This window comes from Chrysochloris asiatica, unplaced genomic scaffold, assembly GCF_000296735.1.
Source record: "Chrysochloris asiatica unplaced genomic scaffold, ChrAsi1.0 scaffold00020, whole genome shotgun sequence".
Classification (NCBI taxonomy): domain Eukaryota; kingdom Metazoa; phylum Chordata; class Mammalia; order Afrosoricida; family Chrysochloridae; genus Chrysochloris; species Chrysochloris asiatica.
In genome coordinates, this window is record NW_006408538.1 from 18733592 (window position 1) to 18754412 (window position 20821).

The following is a 20821-nucleotide window of genomic DNA, read 5'->3' on the forward strand; positions in this document are numbered from 1 at the left end:
TCAGTGTGTCTTCTGACATACATTTTGATCTTTTCCTTCTTTCTTGTCTTCTTAATGACTTTTTGCTTTTTTCCTGTATGATGTTCTTGATGTTATCCCACAACTCTTCTGGTCTTTGGTCTTTAGTGTTTAAATCAAATCTGTTCTTCACATGAGCTCTAAATTCATGTGGGATATATTCAAGGTCATATTTTGGCTCTCGTGGACTTGTTTTCATGTTCTTCAGCTTCAGTTTGAATTTGCATATGAGCAATTGATGGTCTGTTCCACAGTGTGCCCCTGGCCTTGTTTTGACTGATGATACGGAGCTTTTCCATCATCTCTTTCCACAGATGTAGTCAATTTGATTTGTGTGTATTCCATCTGGTGAGGTCCATGTGTATAATCTTATGCTGTCAAAAGAAGGTATTTGGAATGAACAATTCATTGAGTTTGCAAAATTTTCCCAAATAAAACAAATCTACAAGACTGAATATAGGAAGCTAGAGATATCAATTTATAATAAAGATAACTGTAAAGCAAAAAGTTTTGTAATGTAGTTACAAAACTTCCTAAATGTGAGGAAATCAAGTAGCTATGATAAAATGGATTGTTTTAAACTAGGGAAGAAATTAATAAATTACAGGGTAACTTCAAGGAAAATTAATAAACCTTATCAAACTAAAAATGAGGAAAATCACAAGGATTTAGTAAGCATTAAAACAACAGCAATGAAGAAAATTCCACAAGCAAAATGAACTCAGTACAGAAAATTACTAGAAGCAGAGAAACTAGCAGCATCGCAAAAAATACACAGCAAAATTATTATTGTAGTTAGGTGTCAAGGTTATTATTCTATGCACAATAGAACAGAACACTAGTCCTGTGCCAACCTCACAATTGTTACACTTGAGTCCATTGTTGCGGTCGTTGTGTCAATCCATCTAGTTGCAGGGATCCTCCTCTTTTCTGCTGACCTTCCTTTCCACCAAGCATGATATCCCTTGCCAGGGACTGGTACCCCCTGATAACATGTCCAAAGTATGAGTGAGAAAAGCTCACCATTTTGGCCTCTAAGGAGCATTCTGACTGTATTGCTTCCAACATAGGTTTTTTTTCTTGTTCTTCTGGCAGTCCACAGTACTTTTAATATTCTTCTCTAACACCATAATTCTAATGTATCAGTTATTTTATGGTCCTTATTCATTGTCCAACTTTCACATGCATATGAGGCAATGGAAATACCATGGTGGTTTGGGTCAGACACACCTTAGTCTTCAAACTGATTACTTTTTTCTTGAACACTTTCAAGAGGTCTTTTGCAGCAGATTTGCCTAATGCAATATATTATTATTTGACTTCTTGATAGCAGCTTCCATGAGTGTTGATAGTAGATCCAAGCACAATGAAGTCTTTACAACATAAATCTTTCTTCCATTTATTATGATGCTATTGATGGTCCGGTGGTGAGAATTTTTGTGTTCTTTACATTGAGGTACAATCCACGCTGAAGGCTGTAGTCCTTGATCTTCATCAGTATGTTTTTTAAATCCTCTTCGCTTCTGCAAAACACCTCATAACATGAATGAACCTGGAGGACATTATGCTGAGTGAAATTGGTCAATCACAGAAGGACAAAGATTATATGAGACAACTGTTGAAAAACAACAGGTTTTCATACTAGATGAAACAGTCTTCAATGATTACCAGGTGTGGAAGGGAAGGGGGAATAATCCACTGGCTAGAGAGTAGACACGTATTAACTTGGGTGAAGGGAAAGTCAGTATACAAGAGGGAGGTTGGCGGAAAAATTATAAAGGAAGGGGGAAATAGGGGGAAGACTGCAAGAGTTAAAGGGAACAGAGGCAAACTGCTATATACACACAATCCTGCATTAACATTGACCTGCAGGTAGATAAATGGATAGATATACAGGCTGAATGGGTGTGGGAAGCAGAGTGGGAGGGAGTATGCTCACAAATATTTATATAGATTTATTGAGTATTTACTTTTGCTGTAAATATATCCATGAATGTGGCTAAACATCAAAGAGAAAAAAACCCAAAAGCACCCAAAAAACAAAACCCTCAAACTCACTGCCCTCAAGTTGGTTCTGACTAATAGTGACATTGTATAGAACTTCTGAGGCTGTAAATCTTCACAAGAGTAGAAAGCCTCATGTTTCTCCCATGGAGCGGGTGGTGAATTTGAACTGGCAACCTTTTGGTATATCCTACAGTGCCACCAGGGTTTCTGTAGTAAAGCATACTGGGGCAAAATTTGAAAACTTCTTAGACCTTACCAAACACCTTGAGGAAATGATTTGCTGGACCTGGGGGCTCAGGACCATAATGACAGGGTACACCATGGTCAACTGGCAGAACATGGTCCACAAAGACAATGTTGTATATCCTCAGTGAGCGGGATCTTAAAAGCTCATGAGTGGCCAGTTAAGGTACAACAATTGGTCTCTTCTTGTTTAAATGAAAGAAAAGTAATGAAAATGGAAGACACTTGACAATAATTGGTCCAATGAACTCATTCTCCACAACACTGAGACCACAAGAATTCATTGGTGCCTGCCTACCGCTCCCAACTGCTCTGAAAGAGGTCACATTAGAAGGTCCTGGATAGAGTGGGAGAAAGTGTGGAACAAAATTCAAAATCATAAATAAGACCAGACTTACTTGTCAGATTAAGATTTGTAACCCTGAGTCTATGGCCGTTCATCATCCTTCAGTTGTGGAACTGAATTTATCCCCAGTGGCTCAATTTTCAACCAAGCCATCGGCAGGTATATAGGGGGACACCACTTGTGAGGTGCACACATCATAGGATGGTCAACCATTTGATATTAAAAAGGCAGCATTTACCCAACGACAAAATTCCAAAGGGTGGGGAATGAAGGGGGAATAGAAACAAGAAATACAAGGAGGAAGAAAGAGAAGTGATCTTATACTGAGAGAATTGCAATTGAGATGACTGATTTGTTTATGATTTGTTTAATGTAAACCTTCATTCAATTCACAAGACGAAGTGAAAAAAGAAAGAAAAAAAAAGTGGGCACCTAACTTCCTCAGTCACTATGCTTGGTGGTCTTGTCCCCCCAGCTGGTTTTCAAGGCCATTCCTTTATACCATACACCAAAGATTATATAGTGGCAGACGGTGCTTCCTAAATCGGTAGAAAACAGTGCTTGCCTGGAGGAGTTGCATTTAACTTGGGTAAGATCCTAATGTCTAGACGTTGGGGAGATGCATCATTAAAATCAAGACGTCTCCACCTGACAAGGATCCTTTCCCTTTCCACAGACACCGCTTCAGCTTATCAAAGTGATGTTTGGTTTCTGGTGCTACTTTGTCAAGTTTTCCTGAGCCTCCTTCCTTGTGTTCAAACATTCTACCCTTTTCCACCTCCCTTAGTTTCAATTAGGGAACAGACTCTGTTGTCCTTGAAGTGGCCAAACACAGTGCTACTGCTGGTAACCTCTCTCAGATCTTCTGTCAATGTAAGAAAGTGGCCTGCCTGGCTTATGATAGTAATGTTGTTGTTAAGTGCTGTCAAGTTGGTTCTGACTCATAGCAACCCTGTACAGGGTTTCTGAGGAGCAGTTGGTGAGCATGAACCGCCAACCTTGCAGTTCTAACGGCTTTGCAGTCTGGCGCATTAACCCACAGCTACAACACCTAAGGTGTCTGTATTTCACCCCAGTGTTTACCTGGTCACCCTCCACTGTCATTAAGAGTGATGTGCTTCCTTTCTTCTCTGGCATGGGGGCCACCTTAAATACCTTAATACACCTTAAATACAGCCCACATTTCACTTTCTAAGGAGTCACAAAATAATGAGACTGTGTCTTACATACCTCCAGAAACAATGGACTCTGTCCCACAGCCTCACGGCCCTCTCCTAGGATGGCGCTTGGGCATGCCTGGTTATTTCGGAACTCAGCACTCCTCACATCTGTGTGGTCAACTGACAGATTCTGGTGGCGTTTTTTGTTTCCTTTTTACCCAAAACCATACATGAGTATATATACTGCGTGTGAATGAGGGGTGATGAATAATTTAGCTATAGCATGTATCAACTATCTACTTCACCATTAGACTTTCTTTTAAAAATAAAAATGTACTTGACTGGTTTTAAGCTTCATTGTGGGGGAGGAAAAAAGCTGAAAACGATTTAAACTTACTTTTAATTTTAAAAAAAGTTGGTCATAGACAAGAAGAGGTACTTTGTTTTCAAAGTGATGGGGGAAGTGGTTGTGGTTTTGAGTGTGGGTGGAGGCTAGGGTGTGAGTTATGTGTCAGCATTGTGGGAGACATGCACTTCACTGGGCAAGCCACTGTGTGGTTGAGATGTGGGGACAAGGAGGAGAGGGTCTAGGTAAAGAGAAAAGGTACGTCCGTGGTACAAAGTGTGTGTGCGCGCATGAATTGTAGCTTGATTCAAGTGGGTCCAAAGTGTGTCTGTCTGTCTGAATGTATTGAGAAACCTTCCGTAAATCTTTACACACATATGGTGGTGATGGTGGTGTACTGTGGAGTTGATTCCGACTCATAGCGACCCTGTATAGGGTTTCCGAGGCTATAAATCTTGACAGGAACAGAAACCCTCATCTTTCTCCCATGGAACCACTGGTAGTTTTGAACTGCTGACCTTGAGGTTAGTAGCCTGACTCGTAACCACTATGCTACTAGAGCTATATATACAGCTATATACACAGTTATATATGCATATACAGTTATATATATATGGAGTCGTGGTGTGGTGCTGTGGGTTAATGCGTTAGACTGCAAAGTCAGTTTGCACTGCATGGTTGGTGGTTCATGCTCACCAGTCGCTCCTTGGAAACCCTCTAGAGGATTGCTATGGGTCAGAACTGACTCGACGGCACTTAACAACAACTATATATATACAGCACTCCAAAGGCAAGTCAGGAGAGCACCTGGAGAGAAACTGAGCATCCCAACTATAGAAGACTCTGGTTTTAATTCCAACTCCACCTTCTAGGCTCCCTTAACTGTGAGAAAATAAACTTCTGTTGGTTAAGGCTACCCGTTTGTGGTATTCCACTGGTTAACAAGGACACATGGCAGAGAGTAATGCTGAGCATATTTTACATGCTCTTTAACCTCTGCAAGCTATAATCTTGTGGAACTTTACCTTTTAATCCTTATCTTTGAACAGTCACTCCAGTCTGGCTAATTTAAGTGCTGTTCTGGAACATGCTCCCACTTCCAGACCTTGTTCATTCTGGAATGTCTGCTTTCTTGATGGCCTGACCAAACGTTATTCTTCCTTGACGACAAGATACAGTTTTCCACTGCTTCCTAAGCTCCTTCTTACCCTCAGTCCCGTGGTGATCTCCTCCAGCTTGGAACTTGAGCGTCTCATGGTCTTCCCCACCTATGCACCATTTAGTTTAACTGTTTATTAAGGATGGCTCCTTAGTGTAGCACAGGCTACAAATTGTCCTCAATCTCTGCTGACATTTTTTGGACACTTACTATGTGCTTTATATTTAATGAGACCGAAAACATTATTGTCTCCATTTTAGAAGTGAGGGAACTGAAGCTTTGAACACAACTTGCCTAGTGTAAACCTGGAACCATGTAGCTAAGTACCAACTATAAATCTGGGGTTCTACTGTAGGAGTTGATCCAAGAAGAATGAAGTTCTTGACAACTTCCATCTTTTCTTCCTTGATAAGAATGTTGTTTATTGGTCCAGTGGTGAGGATTTTTGTTTTCTTTACATTGAGATGTAATCCATACTGAAGGCTGTGCTCTTTGATCTTCATCAGTAAATGTTTTAAGTCCTCTTCACTTTCAGCAAGCAAGGTTGTATCATCTGCATATCGCAGGTTGTTAATGAGTCTTCCTCCAATCCTGATGCCATGTTTTTCTTCATATAACCCAGCTTCTCGGATTATTTGCTCAGCATACGGGTTGAATAAGTATGGTGAAAGAATACAACCTTGTCATACACCCTTTCCAATTTTAAACCATTCAGTGTTCCCATGTTCTGTTCGAACAACTGCCTCTTGGTCCAGGTACAGATTCCTCATGAGCACAATTAAGTGTTCCAGAACACTCATACTTCACAATGTTATCCATAGCTTGTCATGATCCACACAATCAAAAGCCTTTGTGTAGTCAATAAAGCACAGGTAAATAAATATCTTTCTGATATTCTCTGCTTTCAGCCAAGATCCATCTTCGTTCCACGTACTCTTCTGATTCAAACTTGAATCTCTGGAAGTTCTCTGTCAATGTATGATTGCAGCCGTTTCTGTATTACCTGTAGTAAAACTTTACTTGCATGGGATATCAAAGAGATTGTCCGATGATGTCCTTATTCTGTTGGATCAGCTCTCTTAGGAATGGATGTATTGCATTAGGTAAATCTGCTGCGCAAGACCTTTTTAAAGTGTTGAAGATGTCAGCTTGAGGACTAAGGTGCGCCTGACCCGAGCCATGGTATTTTTTTTAATAGCCTCATATGCATGTGAAAGCTGCACAGTGAATAAGGAAGACCGTAGAAGAATTGATGCTTTTGAGTTATGGTGTTGGAGGAGAATGTTGAAAGAGCCATGGGCTGCCAAAAAACCAATAGATCCATTCTGGAAGAAGTGCAGCCAGAGTGCTCCTTGGAGGCCAAGATGGCCAAACTTCATTTCTCATACTTCAGACATATTGTCAGAAGGGACCAGTCACTGGAGAAGGATATCATGTTTGGTAAGGTGGAGGGTCAGAGAGAAAGAGAAAATCCCCCAACAAGATGTATTGGCCAAATGGCAGCATCGATGGACTCAAGCGTGGCAACAATAGTGAGGTTGGCCCAAGATCAGGCAGTATTTCATTCTGCTGTGCATAAGGTCGCTATGAGTTGGTACGGACTCGATGACACCTAATAACAACAACAGCAACAACTGTAGGAGAGAAGATGGCAGTTGAGGGGATATCTAATAGCCTCTGTCATAGATAGACCAGAGAAAAATGTAAAATGGTCATGTAAAAGGTCTATTATTACTGTGTGACAAATTGCATGACTTATAACCACAGCTATTTATTAACCCAAAGCTCTGTGAGTCAGAAGTCCTGCATGGCATGGGTGGGTTGTATGTTCAGTATCACCAGGCTAAAATCAAGGTGTGGGCTAGCCTGAGTTTTCATGGGCAGGCTCTGGGAAGAACTCTGCTTCCAAGCTCATTCTTGTTGGCCGAATGCATGACTTGTGGATATAACCTCTAGAAGCGCCATTTCCTTGCTAACGCTCAGCAAAGGAAACTCACCTGTGTCTTTAAGGCAGCACTAGATCATCAAATCCTTCTTGTGCTTCACATGTTTCATTTCTTCTGTGATTATCTGGAGAAAACGTGTTTCTTTAAAAGATCTCATGTGAAAATGCTAAAATGGCAAATGTGGCATTGTTGTTATACCATGGTGGATGACGCATTCTGTAAATTCATGGATAGTAGTTGTAAAGTGCTATTGATTTGGTTCTGACTCATAGGGATCCTGGATCGAGTTTCCAAGGAGCAGCTGGTGGGCTTTGACTGATGGTCTTGTGGCTCACAGTTCAGTGCTGATCCTACAGCGCCACACCAGGAGTCCAATGTCACATTACACACACACACACACAAATAATAAATGGTGTCATATGATTAGGTCAGGCATACCTGGCTAATCTCCCAATCTTAAAGTCAACTGTGGAATGTAATATAACATAATCATGAAGGTAATATTCATTATATTCACAGTTCTGGGGATCATCCAGTGTATTCACTAGAAATGGAAAATCTTATAGAACACCTTAGAATTTTGCTGTTGGTGACCTTATGTGTTTCACAGTAGAACTATACTTCACAGAATATTCAAGCCTACCACAGCAGATAAAATTTAAACAAGCAGAGATAGCTTTCTAGGTAGGAAAGAAATGTGGGCAAAGACTCAAAAGTGAAACTCCATTGTGGATTTTTTTGAGATTGTGATGTTTTCGCTTTGTAATTGCTTTAATAATAATTCCCCTTTCCTGAGATCTCCTGGGTGCTTGACAAAAATTCATTCATCAATCCTTACATTAGCCCTATGGAGGTGATTTTAATCCATTTTTACAAAGAAATTTAGACAGCGAGAGAAAAGTAACATGCCAGAGTTATGTTCCAATCAAGTTGCAAAGCTTTGATTATAGTTTGAGCTCTGGATGACTCCAGTGTGTGCTCTCTGCACTTTTGAATCTCTTCTCTGTGGGCCTGGGTGGGGAAGCAGAAGCCAGTTCAGATGGTCTGAGACTAGACTGTGGACAGTATTGATGTTACCATGTGTTAACAGACAACATGAAAGATTTTAGAGCATGCAGTAAATGTAGGGGTAGAGAGACCAAGTGGATATGGGTGTGGATTTTAGCAGAGCATGTGGACTGGATGTGCAAATGTGGTATTTTCAGGGATATTAATAAGGTCCATCAGGAATAACCTGGATTATAAAATTGTAGGCAGGGATGATATGTTACAGTTAAAAAGGTCTGATCAAGCCATTGAATCCTACTGTCAAATCGCAGGAAATACATAGGACAGGAGAATATGCTGAACTGCAAACAAATGAATAATCAGCAAAGTAGGGCTGGAATGGGGAATACAAAAAAAAAAGAAATTAAATATAGTCCCATCATCTGAATATTACTATTATTAGTGCAAAGCAAAGGGCAGAGGAAACAACTTTCGTGATGGTGGTAGAACTAGACAAAAGTTTTATCAGTTTTGATTGGAAATTCCTGATGGACGAAGAGCTCCTATGGAGTTGCTTAGTAATTAAGAGAGTTGTTCACCATCAGACCTGGCTTACCAGGCTTCATGGGTGTGTGATCATTGTGGCTACACTAAGAAAGGCCCCACTTCTGCAGTCTAATGCTTTCTGGTAACTGTCTTAATTCTAATGTCTAATAATTTTGAGTTTGTGTTTTAGAAGTAAAGTCTGATGGGACGGTGGAGCATGCGCCAGGGTTTGGATCCTTAGTTTATATTAATCCTGCCTCCATTGCCTCCCTGGGATGAGTCTCAGCTGCCTACTACTCTTCTACCTCCTAGTACTCTGGCATTGCTCCGTGACCACTGTCCGATCTGGCAATGCTACAGTGTGTTAGCAGCTGACTTGGCAGGAGTGAGCCTCTCACCCACCCCTAATCCAATTAGTGACTGACTCTTAGTGTGGAGGTTGCCATCCCTTTGAAATCGTCTGCCATGAGATGGAATGGCAGTCCTGTGGGAAGAGGAGATGGCTGGCTTGGCATCGAACAACTGGCAGGAGAGGAATCGACAGGAAGAAGATCCTGGGAGGTAGTGGGTTTCACAGTGTTGAGTTCCACTAACTGAATCATTGGTGCTGGATGCAGCCTTAGATAAATTACAGAGCTTCAGTTTCCTCATCTGTACAATGGGTGAAATAAAATGGTACATAGTGCATATTGATGGTGTTGGTAAATGTCATAGTGACCCTGTGTAGGGTTTTGGAGGAGACACTGGTGTATTTGAACTGCCAACCTTGTAGTGAGCAGTCCAGTTCTTATTCTACAGGGCCACACCAGGACTGTATATGGTGGTTATGTGCCGTGGAGTTGGTTTCGACTCATAGTGACCCTGTACAGGGTTTCTGAGGCTGTAAATCTTTACAGGAGCAGAAAGCCTCATCTTTCTTCCTTGGAACAGCTGGTAGTTTCAAACTGCTGACCTTGCGGTTCGCAGCCCGATTCATAACCACTATGCTACCAGAGCTCCTTAGGACTGCATATACTTCAGTCTAAATAAGGGTGTCTAGAATTTAGAAAGCACCAAATAAACGTTAGCTTAAAATAGAGCTGGGATGCATGGAAGGGATTGTAATCATTGCAATGAAACGAAATATGAAAGGATGAATGTAAAGCTGACGTTCTCCCATGTAAACTATCACTCAATTCACAATAAAAACTGTAAAAAAAAAAAAGAGAGAGCTGGAAGTCCTCTACCTGTAGACACACATCCACACAGTAGTAACAAAAAGTGAAGATACTATTAGAAGGAAAAGTGCAGAAGTTGATAACATGCAAAGCAGACACTGGATGTATACTACTAACAAAAAGCCCTTCAAAAATTGCGCAGGAAAACACGTAGTTTAGAATATTGCAAAATGTGAGTTCTCAGGAAGTAATGTTATTTGACTTGATCTTTTTCTTTGAGGCATTAGTGAAAGTTGTTTTACTTCAAAATGGGGAAGTTTGGAGCAAAGAGAATTTGAGGTGAGGAAGACATTCAGATGTCTTATACAAAGCATACAGTGAGGGATTGAGCAATTTCTCTTTCAAAATGCAAAATGTGTGTACTTCTGACCTTTCACTTCACATTTAGGTATCTATCGTAGGTAAATAGACATATGCACAACCCATAGGCAAGTACCATGATGTTTGTGTCAAGTTGTTATTTAACAGTGAAGAACAGGATCCAACTTATTGTCCATCACTCTGGAGTTGGGTATATGATTTATGTTTTATTTCATACAATGGAATACCATGCAGCCATTAAGAAGAATAAGGTAGTGTGGTGCTGTGGGTTAATGCAGCAGACTGCAAAGCTGTTTGAACTGCAAGGTCGGCGGTTCAAACTCACCAGCTGGTCCTCAGAATCCCTATACAGGATCGCTATGGGTCGGAACTGATTGGATGGCACTTAACAACAACAATATATATCAATAGGGAAAGATAACCAGGGAATTTTAATCGAGGAAAAAGAAAAAATCAGGTTACGGCAAAAGTCTCTTCATATTTATTTATCAGATATACTACTGTTGTTAAGTGTCCAAGAGTTGATTCCGAATCATAGCAACCTTGCATAGGGTTTCTGAGATTGGCAAGAGTACAAAGCCTCATCTGTCTCCCATAGAGCAGCTGGTGGGCTTGAACTGCCGACCTTGTGGTTAGCAGTCCAGTGCTTATCCTACAGCACCACAACGCTCCCCTATAAGATATATGTTATTGTTAAATTCTGTCCCGTCGATTTCCAGCACTACGCTGTGTAAGGTTTCCTAGGAGCAACTGGTAAGCTTGAATCCCCTACCTTGAAGTTCAGAACCCCCTACTTTGCAGCCCAGCGCATTAACACACAGAGCCACACCAGGACAAGCAAACATATAGACACTATATATGTGGTGGTGGCTTGGGCCGTGGAGTCGGTTCCAACTCATAGCAACCCTGTACAGGGTTTCCGAGGCTGTAAATCTTTATGGGAGCAGAAAGCTTCATCTTTCTCCCGCGGAAAAGCTGGTAGTTTCGAACTGCTGACCTTGCGGTTCGCAGCCCGATTTGTAACCACTACGCTACCAGAGCTTAGATACATATATATACATATTGTCTCTATGTAGAAAATATATCGACAAGCAAAGGTATAGAAGGCTATTCACCAAACCAATGATTATCTCTCAGGGGAATGGGTGATGCGTGTGTAAATAAATGAAACTCTCGTTTCCCTATGCTTTTCTGTTCGAATTTTTTACCAAAAACATTTCCATGTACTACTGAAAGGAAATGGAAAGAGTATTTTGAGAGCCTCATTGAGGGGAAAAGTTGAGGAGAGGCGGGGAGACATTAAGGCCTCCACATCTCGTCAGACACAAACGCTGCCAAAGGTGAGGAGACCCCGCCCCACTTAGATGATTCTGCAGAGGGGCAGGGCTCTGCAGATCCAAGGGGCGGGGCCACCCGACATCAGCCGCACGCTCCGCTCCCTTCATGCCCTTATAAGGAGAGCCCCGCGTTAGGTTCGGGAATCCGGTCGCAATCCCTGCGGCGCAGCCCGGATCCCAGGCCCCTCCCTTGGGAATGGGGGCGGGGTGGGGCGGGGTTTTGGCGGCGCGGAGGCGAGGGCGCAGCATCTGGAAGCAGGACCAATAGAAGTGGCGGCCCGGGTCTGAGCAGCGCTGCCATTGGGCTCTAAGACGTGAGGGGCGGGGCGCCCGTGAGACTGGTTACGCTGAGGGAAGCCCCGACTCCCAAGTCGTTTCACTGCTGGGAGTACGGCTCTCTCTGCTTGTTCCTTGCACAGCCGATCCCAGTTTTCTGTCGCCTGCGGTTCGCCGCCCCGCTAACCGCCGCGATGCCGGTGTTTCATACACGCACGATCGAGAGCATCTTGGAGCCGGTGGCGCAGCAGATCTCGCACCTGGTGATCATGCACGAGGAAGGCGAGGTGGACGGCAAAGCCATTCCTGACCTCACCGCGCCCGTGGCCGCGGTGCAGGCGGCCGTCAGCAACCTCGTCCGGGTGAGCGTGGGGCGGGGAGCAGAGAGCGGGGGCGGGGCGGCAGACCTCCGCTGGGTCCGAGTCTGTGTCCTGCGTTCTGCGTCCCGGGCCAGCCCGCGACTCTTCTTCGCCTGCTCGCCGCCTGTGATTTTCCGCGTGGGTTCTAGGGCCAGAGTGCTATGAGTTCGAATCTTGACTCCCCCGCTATGTGACCTTGACCGGGCCTCAGTTTTCTTATCTCTAAAATGGGGGCAGTCATTTTAATGCCTGACTTACGGGTTTGTTGTGAAGATTCAGCGAGGTGGAATTTGTAAATTGCCTAATACAGCCTAGGGCCCGTAGTCTGCGCTCAATAAGTGATAGTTAAAGGATGTCGGACCACCCCGTCCCCTCAGCAGGCTGTCACCCCCTACATAGACTTCTTGCTGTCAGCTCCTTTTTAGGTCTCCCCAGTGGATCCTGTGGTTTAGCGGGCTCACCTAATGATTCCCTGGCTTTCCTCCCAGATTCTTATTTGAACCACGTTGTTCTCTTTTCTAATAATGCTTGGGCCCCATCACCGTGAGATCTACCTTACCACTCACTACCCTCTTCCCAGCATTCCCCATGTCCGACCCCTTTGTCCACTTGTTTTACCGACAACTCTGTCCCCTCCTCTTTCCCTTCTGGACATTTTATGTCTGCTCACACCTCTGGAATTCAAACATGGAGTAATTCCTTTATACAGTAATAAATGACTTTTCACCTAAACCTGATGCCTTTCATTTGATTCCCTCCTATGGAGATTTCCACCTGGCTTTACCTGCTGTCAAACGGGGTCTCTCCGGACTCGCCTCCTTCAGCTCCTCCCCCTGGCAGAAAGCAAGATGGAGATTCTGGGAGAGGCCCGTGGAATTTGGGATCTGCAGCCCCTGTAGGAGAGAAGGAAGGGATACCCCTTTTCAAACAGCTTTGGGGGTGCTGAATGAAGCTTCAGTTCCCTTTGCCCATAGCTTTTGACTAAAATCTAAAAACTAAAGTGATTTCTGGAAGAGGCAGAGCCCACTTTTGAAGTGGGGAAAGAGGTGCTGTGTGCGATTTCCTAACGTTCCCCTGGTTAATATCACACTTTTCTTACCCACCCGGAGTGGGTGACTCAGGCTGCTGTTGCCAGTGAGAAACAACCTTGGAAAAAGTTCACGGTGCTCCCCCACTGAGCTGTGTGATAGTATGTGCCCAGGCAGTTGGGAGGCAACTGTGGGTTTGGGTGGGGCTTGGGTTACTTAACTGATCAGAGCACTTTGGTTCACTAGAGTCACTTTAGCTGTTAAAAGTCGTCCTCAGTCTACAGGGATCCCTTGACTCACTCTTTCAGGCAGTTCAAGAGACTGTCAGCTAAGAAGAGTAGAATATACCACTGACTAGATTTCTGATGTTTTTTTTCCACATGGATTCAATAAGAATCTGTTAGATAAGAGTACAATCTTCACTCAAAATATCCCGTTCTACATTGTTCTTGTCTCTTTTATAACTTAGTTTAAGGCTAGAGTGCATTCTTTTGTAGTTCTGTCGAACATGGCTGCATTCCAGACCTCCATTTTTCAACAAATGGGAAACAATGTAAAGAGACAAGGTGATAGTGTCTCTTCATGTAGTACATCAGGAAATGAAATCTTAAAACCACATGTTGCACTTGGAACTGAGTTAGTGTAGTCCAGGGTTTGATCTCTGGTTAGGCTATTTAGAGAAAAGTTATTTATGAGCTTCAGTGCCTGAATTAATAAGCTCTGAATGTCTGCTGAAAGGGGGAGCATTGTAATAAATCAGTGGTTCTCATATTGGGGTGTGCATCTGAATCATCACTGGAAAGTTTTAGAAATAAAGAGGTCTGTCTCCCCCCTTGAACTTACTGAGGAACTCAGTTAGAGTGGGGGCCTGACCTCTGTTGTTTTTTAAGTAGCTCCAGGGATGATTATGATATGTCTTGTTAGGAAGATTCCGACTCCCAGTGACCCTTTATAGGGTATACAAGACTTCCTTCTTTATTGGAGCAGACAGCCTCAGCTTTCTCCTGTGGAGTGGCTGGTGGATTTGAACTGCCAACCTTGCAGTTAGCCATCCAGTGCTTATCCTACAGTGCCACCATGGCTGTTTGTAATAAGCACAGTGAGATGAACCAAAAGAGAAATAAATAAGGCCACTTATAAACTGAAAAACAAAAGGGGGGGTGACTTATTTCCCAACATGTGCAAAAGAAAGGACTTTGAGATCAGTGGTAATATCAGAGTGAATGCGGGTCTTGTGCTGACAAATAGTAAATCACAAAGGGACTTAAGTCAGTCATTTCCAGATAGAGCAAGTAAATAGTCTTGATTGTACATGAAGGGACAACTTGGAGAGAAATTGCGTGAAGTTGGCATATGACATGAACAGTTTAATAGAAAGCATCATCTGTTATAAGGTGAACAAAGTCCAATGGAAGGAAGAGAATGAAAATGGTGTGAGGAACATTATACATGGATTTTGTTCTAGGCCCATTAGAGGACCTGCCTACTCCTTTGACTTCTCAGGGCCAATGTGGCCCTTCAATATATGCTGAATATTGTGGTGAAACATAGACACTCCTCAAGTTCACAAATAGATTATGTTTGGGGAGTAGGCTTCCTTTCACGATTTTTTTGTTATATGCTCCCTAGTTACTACCATTAAAATTGTCATTGTTAAGTGCTATGGAGTCAGTTCTGACTCACAGCGACCCTGCATAGGGTTTCCCAGGAGCAGCTGGTGGGTTTGAACCACTGACCTTTTGGTTCCCAAGTGTAGTGCTTATCCTACAACGCCGCACCAGGACTCCACAATTAAAACAGGCACATAGAATGTATTGATAAATATTGAAATAAGGAACAATGGTGAGGGGGAAAATTAGGAGACTTCTGAAATTGGTTGGTCATAAAGAAAACGAAGGACTGGACTTTGGATGTGGCAGGAAAAAATGGCGAAGTAAATAATCAGACTTTAGGACTTGATAATAGAATTCTGAATTTTGCTAGGAGAAAACGGTGTTACTCTAAAGTAATGAAACTCACTTTGAACTGCTTTTTAAAAAAGTATTCTGGAATTTATATAATCCAAATGAGTGTTTCTGTCATAGTTACCTTGGTAGGTTAGTTATATCCTTATTCTAATGCTTCTCTTTGGAAAGTTACTTCTGATTATGTACATACGTTATGTCAAATTAGTTTTGGTTTACTTTGGTCCAGAAAACACACATTTTGACCAGAGCCGTATTCTTTAGCCCAACTTCTTTACCATTCTTGAGTCTAAATGCCCTTTGGGTATTTCCAGAATGAAAGCTTACCCAAGGAAGGTGAACTTCTCTATTGTTTGGTACCATTTATTTATTGAATAAATATTTACAGAGACTCCTAATGTCAAAGCAAAGGTATGATATTGAATAGAATACCACTGATACTGGGTAGACTAGGTATGATACTGGGGAAAATAGGTATTCATCAGAACAGAAGAAGTCTGATCCTGGATAGAAGAGGCATGATCCTAGATACAAGTTATGTACTGTGGACGTTCAGAGACAGGTAAGATTTCTTTTGCTGGGAATGTCAAGGAAGTAACATTTGAGCCAAGACTTAAAGACATGGGGATTGGAACATTTAAAGATGTGGGAAGGAAGGAACTACCTCAGCAAAGACAGAATTATCAAGACTATGAGGACCAGTTTGTGAGATGGGCAGAATTAAGGTCACTACTTTTTGGGTGACAGGACTCACTTGAGTTTATAATTTCATGCATGTTTGTTAAACAAAGTATTCTGGTCATTTTATGTACCTATCATATCACAGTGAGAGGGTCTTCACTTAAAAAGCTTCTACAATTTTCTGATTTTTTCCTCCATGTTGAGGAATGGGAAGAAGATGGGAATATTTATCTACACCTTTTTCTAGTCAAGATCCTGAAAAAGACCATTAAAAAAAAAAAGAAAAGAAAAACCTTTCTTGAGATATAACTCCCCTATTTAAAGTGTACAATTTAGTACTTTTTAGTATATTCACAGGGTTATACAACTGTCACCACAATCTAATTTTAGAACATGGCCCCCTCAAAAAGAAACTCCATACCCGTTAGCAATCACTTTTCTTTCTTTCCCACGCTCTACCTCCCTAGCCATGGTTAATGACCGATGTACTCTCTGTCTTTATAGACTGGCGATTCTGGATGCTTTATATTAATGGACTCGTATAATATATGACTTTTCACATGTGATTTATCTTATTTAGCATTCTTTCAAGGTTCATACACAGCAAGAATCAGTAATTCACTCTTTTTTATGGTTGAAATCATATTCCACTATATGGAGCAAGCCCATTTTAAGCACAGAGTGTTTCCACTGCATTAATAAAGAGGGGGGTAGGAGAACGGAGAGGGGGGAAGGAGACATAGAGGAGGCAGACAAGAAGTTCTTGTAGCATTCAGTAAGCAGTGTGAAAAAGTCCCATGACTAGCCTGTCTACCTTGTAGCGTGGTGTATCAATTTTTCTTTTCTTTCTTTGCAGTCGCCCATAGAAATTTTTCAGTCTCGGATGTGACCATTACAGTCGTGCCAGTTTTATTAATGGGGTTTTAGACACTTTGCTTTCCCCATTGATACTAAGGACGTGTTGTAACTATTCCTTGGGCTCATGAAATATTTATTTTGGGAGTTTTTGTGGCCTTGACTTTTATGAGCCTCACCCATATATCATACTCTGTTGGGACCAACTCTGGGACAAATAGTAGCATTGTCTTCGTTTTAAACTGATAGATGGAAAAGGCTACTGTGCTCTTAAAAACAGTTATTTTTGTCACCTGTAAAGGATCAGTATTAACGTCAAATGATTTTAGCTCTATTATTATTTTAGTTGGTGTTGGAGTAATTTCAGTTAAATCACCTGGGAGTGATTTGTCTTTTCTTTATAATGCTTTCTTTATACCTTCCAGTTTTTAAAAATGGTCATATAGTCCGTATGTTAAAGAAAAATTAGTGAGTAAATAATAATAACATTTGGATGATCCTTTACAGTTGATAAACATGAGGGACCTTTAGAAAGTTCATGGAAAAATGGAATTGGAAGATAATGGAATTTTTTCACAAAGTTTGTTGGTCCCCTTGTACTTTCATACATGTAATCTCATGGCAATCCTATTAGGTAAGTGTTGCTATGGTTCCCATTTTACAGAAGAGGATATTGTAGCGTACAGAAGTGAAGTAACCTGCCCACAGTGGCACTGGTAGCTAGTAACTGGTAGAATCTAGACCCAGACTTTGGTCTTCCTGCTCTGGCTCTGCTGCGTTTGTTCATTTCACCGTTCCATCTCCACAGAGAGCAGAGTTGTTTAACTTAGCAGTGGTGTTACTCTTAGAATCAAAAGCAGCAGGATTGCTATACTTGACATTTACTCACATGACCGTTGAGAGAACAGGAGACTTGGAAATTATCTGTGTTTCTACAGCTATGTTTGTCATTTTAATAGAGCTGTGTAATCGAGTTACGTAAGTATACCACACAGTGGACAGTTGGACTTTCTAAAGCTATGTTTTAAAAAGCTTTTATTGTGGATTGAGTGATAATTTAATATGGGAGAACATTGGTTTTGCACTCATCCTATCGTATTTTGCCTCAATTTGCAATGATTACAATCCCCTCCATGTGTCATCATATGTCAGTATTTGCTTCTATTCCCTCTCAGGAATATATAACTGTTTAAACAACCAAAGAGCACTTTAAAACTATTTTATAAATAACATTGGTTGGTGGTTATGTGCTATGGAGTCAGTTCTGACTCATAGCAACCCTGTATAGGGTTTCTGAGGCTGTAAATCTTTATGGGAGTAGAAAGCCTCATCTTTCTCCCGTGGAACCACTAATAGTTTCGACTTGCTGACCTTGAGGTTAGCAGCCCAACTCATAATCACTATGCTGCCAGAGCTCCTTGGTATAACTCTTAGGGAGACATAAGTGTGAGAGCAAAAATCATAGAATGTCTTTTAAAATTATTAGTCCCTCTTGTTAATGTCAGAAGAAAGGGCAGCATTAAGGTACTACTTTTATGGGGAGAGGACTCATTTGTATTTAGAATTTCTTATGATGTATACTACATATGTTTAGAAGCATATATATATATATGACAATCGAGATGAATCAGTTACAATTGATTAATAAAATCCTGTCTCCATCATCTCCCATCCCCTTTCACCAGATCTATCTGCCTAAGAGGGAAACTATTCAATGGGGATTCTGCTATTTCATCCTGAAACTAAGCACACTCATGAGCTTTTAAAGCCAGCCACTTCATGCCTTTATAGCCCCCCATTTTTGATAGCCAATGTCTAGATTGCCTGTCCTTAACCCAGTGCAGTGAGGAAACAAGTTCGATCCTTGATATGAAGAATCCTTCCATTCTGGTTAGAATTTTGAACAACTGCATCCATAAGCAAAGGTCCAGTTCATCGAGTTATAGTACTTTATGCTTGCTGACTGTATCAAACCTCTGTATCTTCATCTGATTGAGTTCTGGTCAGCTGACCATTTAAGCTAGGTCAGATGGGTACTATATGAAAATTTAGGAAGTCGTTCACACCTCCACACACTTCAGACTAACTGGCTGCTTCCCTCTCAGCTCTAGCCCCCAGGTGCTAGGTCAGTGTCCATTGACTCAGGAGTTCACACATCTCCCTAAACTTCAGACTAGCTAGGCCTTTCTGTCTTTCTCTCTCATCCCAAAGTCAATAGGTGTCAATGGAACATGGTCAAACTCAGCCTAGATCTTCATTGTTGCATTTCCCCCACTTCCACTCACAAGTAGACCAGGGTGGTCACCAGCAATCATACTGGACTGCTCATGGGTTCCCTTTGAGTTTTAGTCTTAGAAGGGGGTTTCTCTATGCTCTTTTGTGATACTCATTATCTGTCTCCACTAGACTGTAGGTTCCTCTGTGGCAGGGCGATGTCTCTTTGTTCACTTTTTTACTCCCCTTTACAGGATGGTCATGTTGTTGTTAAGTGCTGTTGAGTCAGTTCCTAGCAACCCTGTATACGGTGTCCAAGGATGTAAATCTTGGCAGCAGATAGCATCATCTTTCTCTTGTCAACTCTAATCGCCAGGGACTGGTTAAAGGTATACAGTATAGTTTTATTTTTACAACATGAACATATGCATTTTGTTGTTGTTAAGTGCCGTTGAGTTGGTTCAACTCATAGTGACTCTGTATGGGGTTTCAAGGAGCAACTTGTGGGTTTGAACCCCTGACTTTGCAGTTAGCAGTCCAGTGCGTTTCCTACAGCACCACGAACATATGTCTAGCACTCATTTACATACAAAATATTGTAACAGGAATTATAGTGCAGCCAATGTTTCCCATCTTCAGCTTTCAAACATTTGGTACAGACAAATTTGAATCTCATCAGATTTACAATGGGCTTTAACTGAAACAAGAAGAATCTATGCTAAGAGAGGAATGAATGGCTAGCTGCCCATTGTTTGAGATAACAAAAGTGTTAAGGCTATTTGGGGTTGTGGTTCTTTGTTTCAGAATCATTTCAACTATGCAAGGCACTTACTAAATTCATAACATGAAAATATGTTTCTTCCTATCTGAAAGTGGCATTAGGATTTTACATTTTCTTGTTGGGAGTGTCTTTTAAAAATGCAACAATTTAGACCAGGTGTTGATATTGGTTACAGTGTAATGTCATACTATGAGTCATGAATTCCTCATTGAAAGATCTTTATTTCCTTGAGCCATATGGCAGAAGACAAAGATACAAAGTTTATCTGTTGCTTTTTTATTCTCTGGCTGATTTAGGCTCAACCTTTTCATTAAACCTTATGCCATAGTCATGACTGGTGGTGTTGTAAAGTGCTGTCAAGTCGCTTTTGACCCATAGCAACCCTGTTTCAGGTTTCCAAGGAGTGACTGGTGAACTTGAACTGCTGAATTTGTGGTTCAAACCGACCTTATACATTAACCCACAGGACTCCATGGTAATGATAATGGGAAATATTTTTATATAATAAGCCAAAATCAGAGCAGTATCCACAGTAGAATTTTCCCATAGGGTTTTCTAGGCTGTAGTCTTTACAAGCCACCACATGTATATCGGTTTGTTGTACTGTGGTGGTTTGCGTGTTGCTGTGAAGTTGGAAGCTATGCCATGGGTACTTAAAATACCAGCAGGGTCACTCATGGTAGATAGATCTCAGCGGAACGTCCAGATCAAGAAACATTAAGAAGAAGGATGTCTACTTCTGAAAAATTGGCTATAGAAATTATCTGATGTAGTTGTGTTATTGTTGTTAAGTGCCATTGAGTCGATTCTGACCCATAGCAACCCTGTATAGGGTTTACAAGGAGCAGCTGGTGAACTTGAACCACCGACCTTGCAGTTCAAATGACTTTGCAGTTTGACATATTAGCCCACAGCGCCACACCAGAATGTAGTTGTTGTTGTTAAGTGCCATCGAGTCGGATCCGACCCATAGCGACCCTGTACAGGGTTTCCGAGGCTGTAAATCTTTACGGGAGCAGAACGCCTCATC

The 20821-nt window shown here is 41.7% G+C and overlaps 1 protein-coding gene across 2 annotated transcripts in view; it reads left to right on the forward strand.

Annotated features, from left to right (window-relative positions):
• The first annotated feature begins 12033 nt into the window (after positions 1 to 12033).
• Positions 12034 to 20821, forward strand: part of VCL (vinculin) — a 140865-nt gene continuing 132077 nt past the window's right edge. For both annotated transcript variants that reach the window (XM_006835918.1, XM_006835919.1), the window contains exon 1: positions 12034 to 12271. In XM_006835918.1, the coding sequence (XP_006835981.1) occupies positions 12104 to 12271 (168 nt within the window). In that variant the 5' untranslated portion in view covers positions 12034 to 12103. The remainder of the gene's footprint in view (positions 12272 to 20821) is intronic.